The sequence below is a fragment of the Dama dama genome, chromosome 29, assembly GCF_033118175.1.
Source record: "Dama dama isolate Ldn47 chromosome 29, ASM3311817v1, whole genome shotgun sequence".
In the NCBI taxonomy this organism is placed as follows: Eukaryota; Metazoa; Chordata; class Mammalia; order Artiodactyla; family Cervidae; genus Dama; species Dama dama.
Window position 1 is genome coordinate 34326352 of NC_083709.1, and position 14066 is coordinate 34340417.

The 14066-nt window shown below is 42.9% G+C and overlaps 1 protein-coding gene across 1 annotated transcript in view; it reads right to left on the minus strand.

Moving 5' to 3' along the window:
• LOC133048526 (ADAMTS-like protein 1) overlaps positions 1 to 14066 on the minus strand; it is a 216103-nt gene that overhangs the window by 36557 nt on the left and 165480 nt on the right. The window contains exons 8-10 of the mRNA XM_061132224.1: positions 8907 to 9119; positions 6691 to 6871; positions 3317 to 3524 (exon numbers count right to left, since the gene is read on the minus strand). Coding sequence (XP_060988207.1) covers positions 3317 to 3524; positions 6691 to 6871; positions 8907 to 9119 — 602 coding nt within the window. The remainder of the gene's footprint in view (positions 1 to 3316; positions 3525 to 6690; positions 6872 to 8906; positions 9120 to 14066) is intronic.

Genomic DNA, 14066 nt, shown 5'->3' on the forward strand with positions numbered 1-14066 from the left:
AAAAGACTCTACACAAAAGCTATTAGCACTGATAAATAAATTCAGCAAGGTAGCAGGATACAAGATTAACATACAGAAAATGTTGTACTTCTTTATACCAACAACAAAATATCAGAAAGGGAATGTAAAACAAAATCTTTTAAAATCACAACCCCCAAATAAAGTATTTAGGAATAAACTTCACCAAGGATGTGAAAGACTTATACACTGAGACCTATAAAACATTAATAAAGTAAACTGAAGATGATTCAAAGAAATGCAAAGATAACCCATGCTCTTGGATTGGAAGAATTAATATTGTTAAAATGGCATACTACCCAAAGCAATCTACAGATTTAATGAGATCTACATCAAATAACTCATAGTATTTTTCACAGAACAAGAACAGATGACCCTAAAATTTATATGGGACCATCAAAGACCTAGAATTGCCAAAGCAGTCCTGAAGAAAAAGTACAAAGCAGGAGGCATAACCCTTCTAGACTTCACACAATACTACAAAGCAACAGTAATCAAAACAGCATGGTATTGGCATAAAAATAGACGTATAGATCAATGGAATAGAATAGAGAGCCCAGAAACGAACCTACACACCTATGGTCAATTAATCTTCAACAAAGAATCTAAGAATATACAATGAGAAAAAGATAATCTCTTCACAAGTGGTATTGGGAAAGTTGGACAGCTACATGTAAATCAGTGAAGTTAGAACAAACCCCCTCATCATACAAAAAATAAATTCAAAATGGCTTGTGAAGTCACTCAGTTGTGTCTGACTCTTTGCGACCCCATGGATTGTAGCCTACCAGGCTCCTCTGTCCATGGGATTTTTCCAGGCAAGAGTACTGGAGTGGGTTGCCATTTGCTTCTCATTTCCTTCCTCCCCTGACCCAGGGGTTAAGCCTGGGTCTCCTGCATTGCATGCAGATGCTTTACTGTCTGAGCTACCAGTTCAGTTCAGTGACTCAGTCATGTCCAACCCTTTGCGACCCCACAGACTGCAGCATGCCAGGCTTCCTTGTCCATCACCAACTCCCGGAGCTTACTCAAACTCATGTCCATCACATTGGTGATGCCATCCAACCATCTCATCCTCTGTCGTCCCCTTCTCCTCCCACCTTCAATCTTTCCCAGCATCAGGGTCTTTTCCAATAAGTCAGTTCTTCATATCAGGTGGCCAAAGTATTGGAGTTTCAGCTTTAGCATCAGTCCTTCCAGTGAATATTCAGGACTGAATTCCTTTAGGATTGACTGGTTGGATCTCCTTGCAGTTTAAGTGACTCTCCAACAAGAGTCTTCTCTGATACCACAGTTCAAAAGCATCAATTCTTTAGCACTCAGTTTTCTTTATAGTCCAACTCTCACATCCATACATGACTACTGGAAAAACCATAGCTTTGACTAGATGGATCTTTGTTGGCAAAGTAATGTCTCTGCTTTTTAAAACACTGTCTAGATTGGTCATAGCTTTTCTTCCAAGGAGCAAGCATGGCTGAGCACCAGGGAAGCCCTGAAGACTTATAAGACATGAAACCATAAAACTCCTAGAAGAGAATGCAGGCACAACATTCTCTGATATAAATTGTCAAATGTTTTCTTACTCTCAAGGCACTAGAAATAGAAACAAAAATAAACAAATGGGACCTAATCAAACTTACAAGCTTTTACACAGCAAAAGAAATGATAAACAAAATGAAAAGATACCTACAGAATGGGAGAAAATATTTGCAAACAATGCAACTGATAAAGGATTAATCTCCAAAATATACGAACAGCTCATACAGCCACAAAAAACAAACAACCCAATCCAAAGATTGGCAGAAGACCTAAATAGACATTTCTCTAAAGAAATACAGGTTGCCAATAAGCACATGAAAAGATGCTCAATGTCACTAAATATAAGAGAAATGCAAATCAAAATACAATGAGGTACCACCTCACACTAGTCAGAATGGCCACCATGAAAAAGTCTACAAAGTAAGAAATGCTGGAGAGGGTGTGGAGAAAAGGGAACCGTCCTTGCAGTCACTATGGAAAGTAGTATAGACATTCTTCAGAAAACTAAAAATAGGATTACTATGTGATTGAGAAATCCCATTCCTAGGTACATATCTGGAGAAAACCATAATTCAGAAAGATACAGGGACCCCAATGTTCACTGCAACACTGTTTACAATAATCAGGACATGGAAGCAACCTAAATGTCATCAACAGATGAATGGATAAAGAAGATGTTGCACGTATATACAATGGAATAGTACTCAGCTATAAAAAAGAATGAAATAATGCCATTTGCAGTGACATGGATGGATCTAGAGATTTTCATACTGAGTGAAGTAAGTCAGACAGAAAAAGACAAATATATTATATTGCTTATTTGTGGAATTTAAAAGAATGGTACAGATAAACTTGTTTGTAGACCAGAAATGGAGTCACAGATGTGGAGAACAAGCTTGTGGTAACCACAGGGAAAAGGGGGAGGAGGATAGATTGCGAGGTTGGGGATTGACATATATACACTACTATATATAAAACATCAATAGCTAGCTAATAAGAACGTGCTGTATAGCATAGCAAACTCTACTCAAAATCAGGCAATGACCTATAAGGGAAAAGACTAAGAAAGAAAGGGTGTATGTATATGTGTAGCTGATTCACTTTCCTGTATGGCAGAAAGCGGCACAACATTGTAAATCTAATATACTCCAATAAAAATTAATTAAAAAGACCCGCAAAGTACATGCACCCCTATGTTTATAGCAGCACTCTTTAGAATAGCCACACATGGAGATAATCTAAATATCCACTATAGATGAATGGGTATAGAAGGTGTGGTATGTATATACAATGGAATACTACTCAGCCATAAAAAAGAACAAAATAATGCCATTTGCAGCAACATGAATGCAACTAGAGATGATCATTCTAAGTGAAGAAAGTCAAAAAGAGAAAGACAAATACCATATGATATCACTTATATGTGGAATCTAAAAAAATGATACAAATGAACTTATTTACAAAACAGAAACAGACTCACAAGACCTGAAAAATAAACTTATGGTTACCAAAGGGGAAAGAAGGGGTAGGGATATAGTTGGAATTAAAAGATATAGATTACTATATATATAATAGATGAGCAAGGACCTACTGCATAGCACAAGGTAATATGCTCAATATTTTGCAATAACCCATAATAGAAAAGAGTCTGAAAAAGAATATATAAGCACAACTGAATCACTTTGCTATATACTATGAACTCCACAAATCAACTATATGTCAATACAAAATAAAAATTAAGAAAACAAAGCTGTCTTACCTGGCTCCAGCTGGAGAAGGCCCACTCCACACACAAATGCTGGTTACAGGCCTGGGTGTCGACTGGCCGCTTGGCAAGCTGGGTGCACATGTCACTGGACACAGGAGTGGAGACCCCCGAGGCTCTCAGCTTCTGGCAGGTCACCCGGCGGGTCTGGACGCCTCCCCCACAGCTCCGGGTACAGGCCGACCAGGAGGTCACCATCCACCTGGAATAGGAAGGAGGGTGAGTGCAGAGGGCCAAGCCGTGAGCAAAGAAATGATGCCATACACACTCAGGAAAGGAGCCCCATGGCACCCTCCTGTTCTTACCACAGAGCAGCTAACTGTGGGGCCGTGTCTCTTTTCACAGAATATACCTGGGGTGGTAGGCTAAAAATGCCACCCCCACCCCTCCCAGATAGCTACATGAAATCATCCCTGGAAGCATGTGAATGTTACCTTATTTGGACAAAGAGTGCTTATAGATAAGAGTTAAAGAATTTGAGATGAGCTTGTCCTGCATTATCTGGTTAGGCATTAAATACCATGACGTGTTCTCGTAAGAGAAAGGCAGAAGGAGCTCTGACGTGGAAGAGGAGAGGACAGGGTGACCACAAAGGCAGAGGTTGGAGTGCTGTGGCCACAAGCCAAGGGATGCCTGCAGCCACCAGAAGCTACAAGGCCCCAGGAACTGATTCTCTCCTGGAGTCTATGGAGGGGATGTGCAGCCCTGCCGACATCTTGATTTTGGACTTCTGGCCTCCATAATTAGGAGAATAAAAGTCTATCATTTTAAGCAACCATGTTTGTGGTAATTTGCTATGGCAGCTACAGGAAATAAATACCCTTTGGAAACTGATTAAAAAGGCAGACTGTGAAAGAGCTTTGTTAAGATCAGTTACTTTATCTTAATATTGGCCCCCAAAGCTGTGAGCTTGCAGATGAAACCCTCAGGGAAGGCAGTCCTTTAACCGGTTACACTGCACTGCAGTTCTGATTCTTCCTAAAGGCATTCAAGTGTGGGGCAGAGAAGGGCCTGTTTTCCAGGGAAGATCAGATCCAAACCTGGGTCGCCTCCTGACCCCAGAGGCAGTCTGGGTCTCAGTTAAGCCAAGTTTTGTCTGCTAGTACTCACTGTTGTTCCTACCTCGCCTTAAACCACGTCTCATTTGATTTGTTTAATCCCCCAGAAGCCTACAAAGTTCCTTCCAGCTTTCTGGAGCAATTTCCCACCTCCATGAGTCACAGTCCATAGGTCTTATACCTCTCAGAGGGTGGTTTATGTGGTGACAGTAGTTGTTCTCAGGATGTTAGGTTCCAGCTGCAATTTGGATCCTCAGAAGTGAGACTGACCAGGACTGTGACAAATAGCTTTCCTCATAAAGCCAAGCTATAAGCTGGGAAACACTCTGAAATCCTTGGACTGTATACAGATATGGAGGGGTTCTTTTTGGATGTGTGTACCCTGTGCTAATTCTCAAAGAGAAGGGGAAGGAGGTGTAGTTTGGGGAAAAGATTTGGTTCTTTCCAGCCATTTCATTCAACCTAGAATAATCATTTTTACTTTATTGCTTTGGGGGGGAAATGATTTAAATGAAGTGGCTGACACAGCTACCTGGGACAAAGTGTGACTTCATAGTGTGATTCAAAAAGACAACCAGGGCCACACTTGTTTGTGTGCAGAGGAGGGGGTTGACATGCCCAGGAAGCCTGGTGGGGAAACCAGTCAAAGATGAGCCTGTGGCCACTTCCTAGTCCAATGGTGCCACATCTGGCTTTCAGGAGAGGTAAGTAGTAGGAACAGGGAGCAAATTTCTCCTGAATCTGGATCTGTGACTTATTTAGTTTGGTGGAACTTCTCTGCTCTGTTCGCCTTGGAGAGAGATGACTGTGTGCAGATTCCTAACCCACAGGAGCAGAGCCACTTAGGAAGCAGACAGAAGGTGTTTTAAAGCCCCTGAGGGTGCTGAAACCCAAGCAGACCCGGCCATTATTTCATCTGCAGAAGTAAATGAGGCTGATTGACTCTGACTATCACCACAGCAAATCAAAATGTCCCTGGCATGTCCATGACCTCTTCTTCATTTCACACAGCTTGGCAAAGGCAGTCTTCCAGCCTCTCGTATCCCTGGTGAATGTCAGGCCTGCCTTTCAATCAACTTTTATTTCCAAATATACATTTCAGCAATTTTTCAGGAGCTGGGGTGGGGGCTTTAAGAAAGGAGAGCTACGGGCTATGTTACAGTTCAGGAAGGGTATAAAAGGACATTAATCATTCCCGTGGAAACCTTCCCGTCAGCAAGTCAAACTGCTGATATTAATGAGTGTGTTTCATATTTCATTGAGGCTCTCCTGGTTTCAGCTGCTCCTTATGACTCAGCTGGAAAAACACAAAGTGGTTGCCTAAGGAGTGGGTGAACATCCCACAGATAGGCAGTGAAGGGGTGTTTCAGGGCTCAGCCAAGTCTCCCCAGGCTCAGGGCGCCATGTAGGTGCCAACTCCAAGCCCACCCATTATTCCTTTAGCTGCTGCCTGACATGGTAGGGGGGAAGGGCACGGCTCAGTGGGACTCACGGCTGCTCAAAGCTCAAGGAAGGTGGAAGAGGCAGAGACTGTGGGTGTTGTTCTGGGTTATATAAGGAACTCAAATGCAGAGAATGTACAGTTGGCCCCTGAACAACACAGGTATGAACCACATGGGTACACTTGTACTCAGATTTCTTTCACTAAATACCTATTAGAGTACTACACCATCTATAGTTGGGAGCACCAACTGTATAGTTATGGATGGATTTTTGACTGCTCAAGGTCACCGTCCCTAACCTCTGTGGAGCTCAAGGGTCAACTGTAAACCCAAAGTTGAAGCAAATATGGGAAATGAAAATTTATTTCAACGTTAGCAAGAAGCAAGCCTTTGTAGAAGAGAGGGAAAGATTTCCTCAGCTAAAATGGATGAGCAAAGGTATATAGTTAGAAGAAAGGGGAGGGGTTGGGGTACAGACAGGTGATCGCTATCCCCTAAGCACTTCAACTGCAACATGTTGTTTTTCCTCTTAAAACCAGCCTTCTTGCTGCAGGATGGGAACTCTCTCTTGCCAGGGCCTGGGATGTTCTCAGCCCTTAAACTGACCTTTTCAGGCCCTTGGGAAGCCCAGGCAGCTTTAACTGAGTGATGAGGGGACAAACAACCGAGAAAGGAGGCTTGTCCTGGGGGATGTTTTCTGTGCAGTAGGAAGTCTGGTGGGCCGGGGCCGACAGAAAACGTGGCTCCTCGGCCATCAGGCTCCCTCACTGGCACTCAATATCTCTCACGCTCACAGTGCGTAACCAGGGCTGGCCATGAGCCTGGCTGCAAGTCCAGGCCCATCCTGGGGAGGGGCTGGTGCACTCACCGGGAAGGGCAGTCTCTCCGGTTGCAGGCGATAGGCTGTGCAGCAGGGCGCACCTTCCCTGCGCAATGAGTGGGGTCCACCTCCGTGCTGTTTAGGAGACACCGCAGGCGGGGCTGCTGAACCCCCCTGTTACCACAGGAGGCCGAGCAGGTTGCCAGTCTGTCCACAGACCACCAGTAATCTGTCACAGGAGGAGAATCAGAGGTGAAAAGAAGGTAGCATCAATGCTCATGCTGTTTCTTCTGAGCAGGGGTGGGGCAGGGAGGGTACGAGATGCTGTTATGAATGAGGCTGTGCCCCATGATGCTTCCTGTGGTGCAGTGGTCAAGAATCCACCTGCCAATGTAGGAGATGCAGGTTTGATCCCTGGGTCAGGAAGATCTCCTGACAACCCACTCTAGTAGTCTTGCCTGGGAAATCCCATGGAGAGAGGAGCCTGATGGGCTACATCCATGGGGTTGCAAAGAGTTGGATACATGACTTAGTGATTAAAAAAAAGTGCCCCTCAGTGGGCTCCATTCCCAACAGATCTGGGCAAGTCACACGGTCTCCAAGGGCCTCAGCTGGCTCATCCATAAAGTGGGTACAGTTCGCTTATCTCATCATGCTACTGGAGAACAGGATATAAAGAAAGTTCAGGGCCTAACCCTGGGCCTCCCAGCTGGTGCCAGTGGTAAAGAACCCGCCTGCCAATGCAGGAGACATAAGGGATGTGAGTTTGATCCCTTGGTCAGGAAGATCCTCTGAAGGAGGGCATGGAAACCCACTCTATTCTTGCCTGGAGAATCCCATGGACAGAGGAATCTGGTGGGCTACAGTCCATGGGGTTGCAAAATGTCAGACATGACTGAAGCAATTGAGCATGCATGAAGCACGGGGTCTAGCCCGGGACCTGGCACATAGAACTTCATCAGTGGCTATAGCGCTCGTATCTTTAAACCTACTTCCTAAAGTACTTTTATTCCCCCTGTTGGTTTACCAGAAGGTGACTTTATTTTTCAACAAAGAGATATAAAAGTACGAGGTACTCAACAATGATATTGGAGCTGGACTTTGTATATGTTACAGAAAAATAGTCTATTCAGAGAATATTCATTTATGGAGACTATGACGTCAGTCAGTCTTTGGGTTTTCTACTGGGGGGTCTGGGACTCACTGGTAAGAGAACTGTTAAAAATAACTGTGGGCTGGTAAATTTTGAGTGCTTATTTGTACAGTTGTGTTTTAGAAAACTTGCAGATGGACACTGCCTTCTGGTTTTTAGCAGAGACTGGCTGGCTGACAAGAAAACGCAACACTGGCTTTCCTATCTGGAAGGCCAAATGATGGTGGAGGGTGTTTAAGGGGAAAACCTACAGACTCAGAAAAATCTCCATCCTTATGTGCTATTGTGGAACGAACTCTGGCCCTTCCCACGGAAACCTCCATTTTAGGATATGTGCAGCAGAATTTTGCTTTCCTTCTAAGTATTACATACAGGCCACAGGTAGGACCAGCCTATGAAAAACTCAAAGGCCTCACTTAAGTTTCTATAACAAGGCCAGTCTGGGCTCCCTTCCCACTCTTCTGGGCTCATTTGCTACCCTTTCTTGGGGCCGCGAATGCAGGCCCCATCCAAAGGCTCTCGGACCCGCCCGTGTGCCTGGCACGTGAATGTGTGAGCTACACAGACTCCTCAGTCTGCGCGTGGACAGACCACAGGGCGGGGGCCAGGCGAGCACTCGGCATGTGACTGCAGCGAAGACTTCTGCATGACCCACCAGTCCTGGTGCCAGCCCCGCTCTCCAAGGCAGGGGGCAGTAACCATATGGTTCACATCAAGAGGAAATTTTAAACCAACCCAACAGAGAAAACTTGTATTTTCCTAACAGGCAAGTGTGTGTGTTCTTTAGTGGTTGGGCCAGCATAAAAGAAACGTCTGCTCTCCTATATGGTGCTATCTCCATGGTCCTAAGCAGCAGTAACATGATGAGCAGAAGGGCACATCTATGAAAGTAGCACTGACTTTTCCAGGTTCTGCTGAGATGCAGACAAGTGAGATGCAGAAAACTGGAGAGAGCCTCATGGTATGACAACGTGGTTGGGTTTCCATTTTCACACTCTTAAGAACCACTGGGGATCAGAAATCACTTTGTTCTGCTAGAGAATTAGATTCCCAAGTAGACTTTCTTTTTCAAGAAGCAAGCCTGGCGTCCAGGTCCTGAAGGGTTTCTTACCTTGGATCACTAAAGAGGCCTTCTGAACGAGCATTCCTGCCTCATTCTGAGCAAGGCAGCTGAAGTCCCAGTGAGATCCGCCACTGAGATTTGCAACCTGGAGAATCTGTCCAGCTGCCAAGATATGATACATCAGTCCTGTGACGTTGGCCACTGGCTGCTCACCGTGGAACCAGGTAATATTGGGAGTAGGGTCACCTTTGACAGGGCAGCCTAGAAGGAGAGCAGAGGAGAGGTTAAGTCATGGATACAGCCAAAAAGGACACATTCCTGATAAGCTGCTTGACTGTGTCCATGGATTTTGAGGCCATACATTCAGTGTCGCTTCCCTAGGACATTCCCAAGCAAATAGGAGATATTTCCGTTTTCTGGGATACTGGGAAAGTGACTATTACTCATTAAACTAAAGGAAAAAATCCTGGGGAACATGAAGTACCTATTTTAATCTATGTCCCAGTAATAATTTAAAAAAAATGAAGCAATTTAGATTTACTCATTAAATGTGATCTCACAGATTAATTAGTTCCTATGCCATTTTTAAAAATTGTAGGATAATTGCTTTACAATATTATGTTGGCCTCTGCCATAAATCAACATGAATCAGCCACAGGTATACATATGTCCCCTCTCTCCTGAGCCCGCCTCCCATCTCCCACCCCTCTAGGTTGTCACAGAGAAGTGGGTTGAGCTCCCTGTGTCATAAGAACACATTTCCACTGGCTGTCTGTTTTACATATGGTAATATTATGTTTCAATGCTACTCTCTCCATTCATTCCACCCACTCCTTCCCCCACTGTGTCCACAAGGCTGTTCTCCACGTCTGCATCTCCATTGCTGCCCTGCAAATAGGTTCATCAGTACCATCTTTCTAGATTCTGTACACATGTTAATATACAATACTTGTCTTTCTCCTTTTGACTTACTTCACTTTGTATAACATGCTCTTATACTAAAAGAAGTCACTTCTTCAAATGCAATGTTTTGGGGAAAAACCCCATGTACTAAATAGTGATGATTAAGAATCAAACTTTAATTGGTAAATGTCTAATGTTTGCCTCCATTTTACTCTTTATGTGATTTTCAAGCCCCAAATTTTCTTTTTTTTTCATTTATTTTTATTAGTTGGAGGCTAATTACTTTACAGTATTGTAGTGGGTTTTGTCATACATTGACATGAATCAGCCATGGATTTACATGTATTCCCCATCCCGATCCCCACTCCCACCTCCCTCTCTACCCAATCCCTCTGGGTCTTCCCAGTGCATCAGGCCCGAGCACTTGTCTCATGCATCCAAACTTCAAGCCCCAAATTTTCAACAGAGACTAGAAAAACAATTTTAAACACTGATCTCATTTCTCTGTAAGTCAGGAACTTTGGTATTTTGACAGCTCTTCTGACAACTAAGCCTGCATTGGACATGTACAATGTCATACTTATTACATAGTCATTTAACTTACTTTGTTACATTAAAATTCTGAAATATTAAACTGAGATATGGTGTCTGTTTAGCAGCATAAAATTAGTCAAATAAACTGCAATTGTGAGAGAAAACTCATTACCTCTAAATTTGTACTTGCTGAATTTGCTGTTATGACTCCAGAAATTTAGCTTCCAGAGAAAAATTATTTGAAAATTTCAAAACACAAGATAAATCATTCAAAATAAAGATATTAGAAGTTTTTTACTCAGCTCAGTTCAGTTGCTCAGTCATGTCCGACTCTTTGCAACCCCATGGACTGCACAGTTCACTTAAAAAATATGTATCTGATGCCTAGTGTTCTGGGGACAGTTAAGTAAGTTATGACTGTCTTCTCTTTTTCAAGGAGCTCTCAACTGGTATGGGATGCAAAATAGCACACCAATAAAGCTGAGATGTAGGCAGAAGATGGGATCAGTGAGACACACAAATGGTCATGTGCATGGATGTGTGTCCTTATGGATCTGTATGGAGAATGGATTTCCTGACGTTGACTTGTCCTGTGTTCTGGGGGCAGCACTGTTAGGATTTTTATAAGATGGCAGTGTTAACACAGCAAAGGTCTTTAAAGAAATGATCTAGCTTACTGCCGGAGGCCCAGCGATGTTAAGAAGTGTTAAGAGACCATTCCAAGATCAAAGCCAAACCTTCTATCTGACTCATTGCTTTCTGTTCTTTCCTCCATACCTACTACTTGTCTGGCTGGGCCCCAGCAATTTATTCGGTTGGCCAAAAAGTTTGTCTGAGTGTTTGGCCAACTCAGTACTTAGGCACTTTGATACCTCCTTCCGTTGTCTGCTTACTCCCTTTATTTCCTCACCTTTTTACATTTTCACTGTGGTTGTGTAGGTTGAAGTAGTAGCAACAGACTGCTTTGCAGAAGGGCCCTGGAAAAACAACGCTAAAATTGACCTTCAGAAGTTCAGTCTGGAATATCATTACAGGACCCAATTTTTCACTCCTCCCTATGTGGACTCATTCTGCAGCGTAATTTTGCAGGGTCCTCCCATGATGGGTGGACTGTACTTCCCCTCCTCCTGACTTTAGTTTTGGCCATGTGACTACTCTGGCTGATAAAATGGCTACTAACAAACACTAGAAATGAAAAATCTGAGAAGGAAATTAAGACAACGATTCCAGGATTTCCCTGGTGGTCCTGTGGTTAAGAATATGCCTGCCAATACAAGGGGCACAGGTTCAATCCCTGGTCTGGGAGGATTTCACATGCTGCAGGACAGCTAAGCCCCTGTACCACAGCTAAACTGAGCCCATGCTCCTAGAGCACATGCTCTGCAACAAGAGAAACGACAATGAGAAGCCTGCACACTGCAACTAGAGAGTAGAGAGTAGCTAGAGACTACTAGAGTACTCTCTAGTGGAGAGTAGCTCCTGCTTGCCATAACCTAGAGAAAGTCCATGTGCAGCTACAAAGATGCAGAGCAGACAAAATAATAAATAGCATTTAAAAAGAAAACAATTCCACTTATACGACTATCAAAAAGAATAAAATACTTAAGGATAAACTAAACCAAGTAGGCAAAAGACCTGTACACTGAAAATTACAAAACACTGCTAAAATAAAGAAAAACATGAATGAATGAAAGGATATAACAGAGTGAAAAGGTGACTCACACAAATGGAGAAAATATTTACAAATCAGATCTGCTAAGAGATTAATATATAAAGAATATAGAAAGAATTCCTACAACTCAACAAAAACCACCAACCAAATTTAAAAATGAGCAAAATACTTGAATAGACATTTTTCAAAGATAGGCAAATGTTAGTAAGTACATGAAAAGATGCTCAGCATCACTAATTGCTACAGAAACACAAATCAAAACTACAATGAGATACCACTTTATGACCATTAGGATGGCTATTATTTAAAAATGAGAAAAAAATTAATGAGTTGATGAAGATGTGGGAAAATTATTATGCTTGTGTATTATTGGTGGAAATGTAAAATGGTGCAGCCACTGTGGAAAACAATATCAAAATTCCTAAAAAATATTTAGAATTACTCAGCAGTTATTCTACTTCTCTACTCATCTCACACGCTAGCAAAGTAATGCTCAAAATTCTCCAAGCCAGGCTTCAGCAATATGTGAACCATGAACTTCCAGATGTTCAAGCTGGTTTTTAGAAAAGGCAGAGGAACCAGAGATCAAATTGCCAACATCCACTGGATCAACGAAAAAGCAAGTGAGTTCCAGAAAAAACATCTATTTCTTCTTTATTGAGTACGCCAAAGCCTTTGACTGTGTGGATCATAATAAACTGTGGAAAATTCTTCAAGAGATGGGAATACCAAACCACCTGACTTGCCTCCTGAGAAACCTGTATGCAGGTCAGGAAGCAACAGTTAGAACTGGACATGGAACAAGAGACTGGTTCCAAATAGGGAAAGGAGTACATCAAGGCTGTATATTGTCACCCTGCTTATTTAACTTATATGCAGAGTACATCATGAGAAATGCTGGGCTGGATGAAGGTCAAGCTGGAATGAAGATTGCTGGGAGAAATATCAATAACCTCAGATATGCAGATGACACCACCCTTATGGCAGAAAGGGAAGAAGAACTAAAGGGCCTCTTGATGAAAATGAAGGAGGAGAGTGAAAAAGTTGGCTTAAAGCTCAACATTCAGAAAACTAAGATCATGGCATCTGGTCCCATCACCTCATGGGAAATAGATGGGGAAACAGTGGAAACAGTGGCTGACTTTATTTTTGGGGGCTCCAAAATCACTGCAGATGGTGATTGCAGCCATGAAATTAAAAGATGCTTACTCCTTGGAAGGAAAGTTATGACCAACCTAGACAGCATATTAAAAAGCAGAGACATTACTTTGCCAACAAAGGTCCGTCTAGTCAAGGGTATGGTTTTTCCAGTAGTCATGTAATGGATGTGAGAGTTGGACTATAAAGAAAGCTGAGTGCCGAAAAATTGATGCTTTTGAATTATGGTGTTGGAGAAGACTCTTGAGAGTCCCTTGGACTGCAAGGAGATCCAACCAATCCATCCTGAAGGAGATCAGTCCTGGGCGTTCATTGGAAGGACTGATGCTGAAGCTGAAACTCCAATACTTTGGCCACCTCATGCGAGGCACTGACTCATTGGAAAAGACCCCAATGCTGGGAAAGATTGAAGGTGGGAGGAGAAGGGGATGACAGAGGATGAGATGGTTGGATGGCATCACCAACTCAATGGACATGGGTTTGGGTAGACTCTGGCAGTTGGTGATGGACAGAGAGGCCTGGTGTGCTGCGGTTCATGGGGTTGCAAAGAGTCAGACATGACTGAGCAACTGAATTGAACTGAACTATTCTACTTCTGGCTACATATCCAAAAGATGTGAAAGCATGACTTCAATAGGTATTTGTACACCAGTGTCCACGGCAGCATTATTCATGATAGCCAAATGGTGAAAACAACTCAGAGGGCCATCAACAGATGGACTGATAAGCAAATGTGATCAATATATATGATGAATATTATTCAGCCTTAAAAGGGAATAAAATTCTGATACATGTGACAACATGGATTAAACTTGAAAACATTAAGTAAAGGAAGTCAGATAGCATAGGGCAAATATTGTGTGACTCCCCTTACATGAGATGCCTAGAGGAGCCAAATCTGTAGAAACAGAAAGTGAATTGTAATTACCAGGGGCTGGAGG